The sequence below is a fragment of the Macrobrachium nipponense genome, chromosome 5 (genome assembly GCF_015104395.2).
Source record: "Macrobrachium nipponense isolate FS-2020 chromosome 5, ASM1510439v2, whole genome shotgun sequence".
Lineage (NCBI taxonomy): Eukaryota > Metazoa > Arthropoda > Malacostraca > Decapoda > Palaemonidae > Macrobrachium > Macrobrachium nipponense.
In genome coordinates this window covers 142970311-142972810 of record NC_061107.1, presented here as the reverse complement: position 1 = coordinate 142972810, position 2500 = coordinate 142970311, and the positions used below count along the sequence as shown (strand labels likewise).

Here is a 2500-nt window from a genome sequence, read left to right as displayed (position 1 = left end):
TATTATTAATCAAAAACCCTAGGCCTAATATATATATATATATATATATATATATATATATATATATATATATATATATATATATATATATATATATATACTATATACACACTATATATATATATACTATGGAATATATATATATTATATATATATATATATATATATATATATATATATATATATATATATATATATATTAATATATATATATATATATATATATATATATATATATATATATATATATTATATATATATATATATATATTATATATATATAGATATATATTATATATATATATATTATATATATATATAGATATATTATATATATATATATATATATATATACATATATATATATGTTAAGGGGTAAAAAAAACCCATTTAATTAAAAGGCGAGAACTCCTACCTCATAGCAAGACCTACCTTGGTCTGTTCCCATCACCTGTCACCCCTGTAGCTAGCTGAAAATTAATCATTAAATCTTAGGCGAAATCAGACTCTTCCTATATAAAAATATAATTATATTTTCCCAAAATAGCTAACATAAAGATGGAATAAAATGAATGAAAGGTAATCCCAAAGAAAATCATTAAACCACCATCAATCTTCCACAAAACATCATGTATATAATTATCCCCCTTATCCTCACCTGTCAGACAACCACATGAGTCTTTATCAATATACGTCATATAAGTCTAGAGAGTTCATTTTCAAGTAGCAACAACCGAATCCATCTGAAATTAAGAAGTCATATATCAGACAATAAAATGTTAAAATTCGTCAATAATATTAAGTGTCGCACCAAACTTCCCTTCTCAATGCATCTGAAATAAATGTCAATGTTCTAAATGTTCTTTACCTTTCCCGATGGATCTTAGCGCCTCCTCGGATCTCCAAAGTCCCTTATGACCACTACGACAGTTTCTCATCTAATTCCCCCATTAATTCCCATACTAGTGATTATGTCTCATTCATTTGCTCTAACGCATGTATGAACCTACACACGCTACTTGAACACTCAAATGCACGCATGCTAGTCTATTCTGATGTATGTGTTTTCCCATTGTTCATGTACGCAGCCTATAACACACTGATGTCACTATCGTGATTCCGAACTAACCAGGTCATTTGCACGCTCGCAATTTCAGCAATGCGGACAGAAATATTATGATGCGTAAGCTAGTCTTGTCTGTTCCAATGTTTGTAAGCTTCTATAAACAATTGCCTCGACCCATAACCAACCAACCAAATGTTTTTCGCATTCCAATCTTGTTCACGTCACTCGTTATCGACCTGATTTCCACTTATTACATTTGTCCAGTGCATTTTATTTATTATATACATTATATATATATATATATATATATAATATATATATATATATATATATATATATTTATATATATTTATATATATTGTCTCTCTTCCTAATAGCACTGGCATTGGAAGAACCGGGACCATCCTATTCGTACTGGGGGTTTTGGACCAAATAAACAAATCAGGGTATATGGACGCTAATGAAGTTCTTGTCAAGCTGCAAAATGGAAGACCCAGACTTATCGAGAGTACTGTAAGTAGAAAGTGGTTAGATATTTTTCATTGAGATTTGAGACATCTTCCAGTGCAATGTGTTTAGTTACACAGCAAAATATTAAAAATGGTTATTTATTATTCATGATACTTCCCTTTCTTGACAATTATTGAACAGATGCAGTTTCTTGTTCTCCACTTATGACTGCTGGCTCGCATTGTACTTCATTCTCGAGTTTTTTTTTCACTGCTTTATGGAATTCACATGAGAAACAATACGTATTCAGTCACAAATTTATTTTTTATTACATTGATAAACACTCGTTTTCTCACACTTAGCAGGACATTGAACTGCGATACTACTTGGTTGGCTTTCACTTGCCATTTCCTTCTTTTATATCTCAGACACAATACAAGTTTGCTCACGCTGTCTTACGAGAGATCCTCTGTGGGCAATGTTCTCGATTCTCATGCCATGAGTTTCCTGAGGCCCTCCTCGAGTTACGAACACCTTATAATCAGACTAATATGTCCATCCTTCAGCAACAGTTTCACGTGAGTTTTGCGGTGAAAACTATTCAAAGTCAAATTCAACTAGTTACATTTGGATTTTGATGCATTTAAAATGGTAATGAAAGATAAGTTAAACATGTGTGATATCAATATGAATGGTAAAGTAATTCAGAATTGAGTTACTTCCATAATTCTGTATTTCCGGCATTATTCTTTAATCAAATTCACTTCTCTTATACTTTTCAGGAAATAAAACAGTTGCCAAAAGACTTCACATTCAAATTTGCCCAGCGCCCAGAAGTGTCTCATCTAAACCGTGATCCAAAGATTCTACCTCGTGAGTTCAGCTTTTTGTTTAAGAGACTAAGAAACACCTGATTTGTTGTGAAACATAATTTATGATAAACTGTGTCGTAATAAACAAACTGGTATATTACTCACAAAGACA

General features: G+C 30.7%; 2 protein-coding genes across 2 annotated transcripts in view; one reads left to right on the top strand and one right to left on the bottom strand.

Moving 5' to 3' along the window:
• Positions 1-2500, bottom strand: part of LOC135215686 (receptor-type tyrosine-protein phosphatase epsilon-like) — a gene marked incomplete in the record, with an annotated part of 194636 nt that overhangs the window by 75167 nt on the left and 116969 nt on the right.
• Positions 1-2500, top strand: part of LOC135215688 (receptor-type tyrosine-protein phosphatase kappa-like) — an 11806-nt gene that overhangs the window by 5443 nt on the left and 3863 nt on the right. The window contains exons 4-6 of the mRNA XM_064250637.1: positions 1444-1579; positions 1945-2094; positions 2299-2389. Of these exons, the coding sequence (XP_064106707.1) occupies positions 1444-1579; positions 1945-2094; positions 2299-2389 (377 nt within the window). The remainder of the gene's footprint in view (positions 1-1443; positions 1580-1944; positions 2095-2298; positions 2390-2500) is intronic.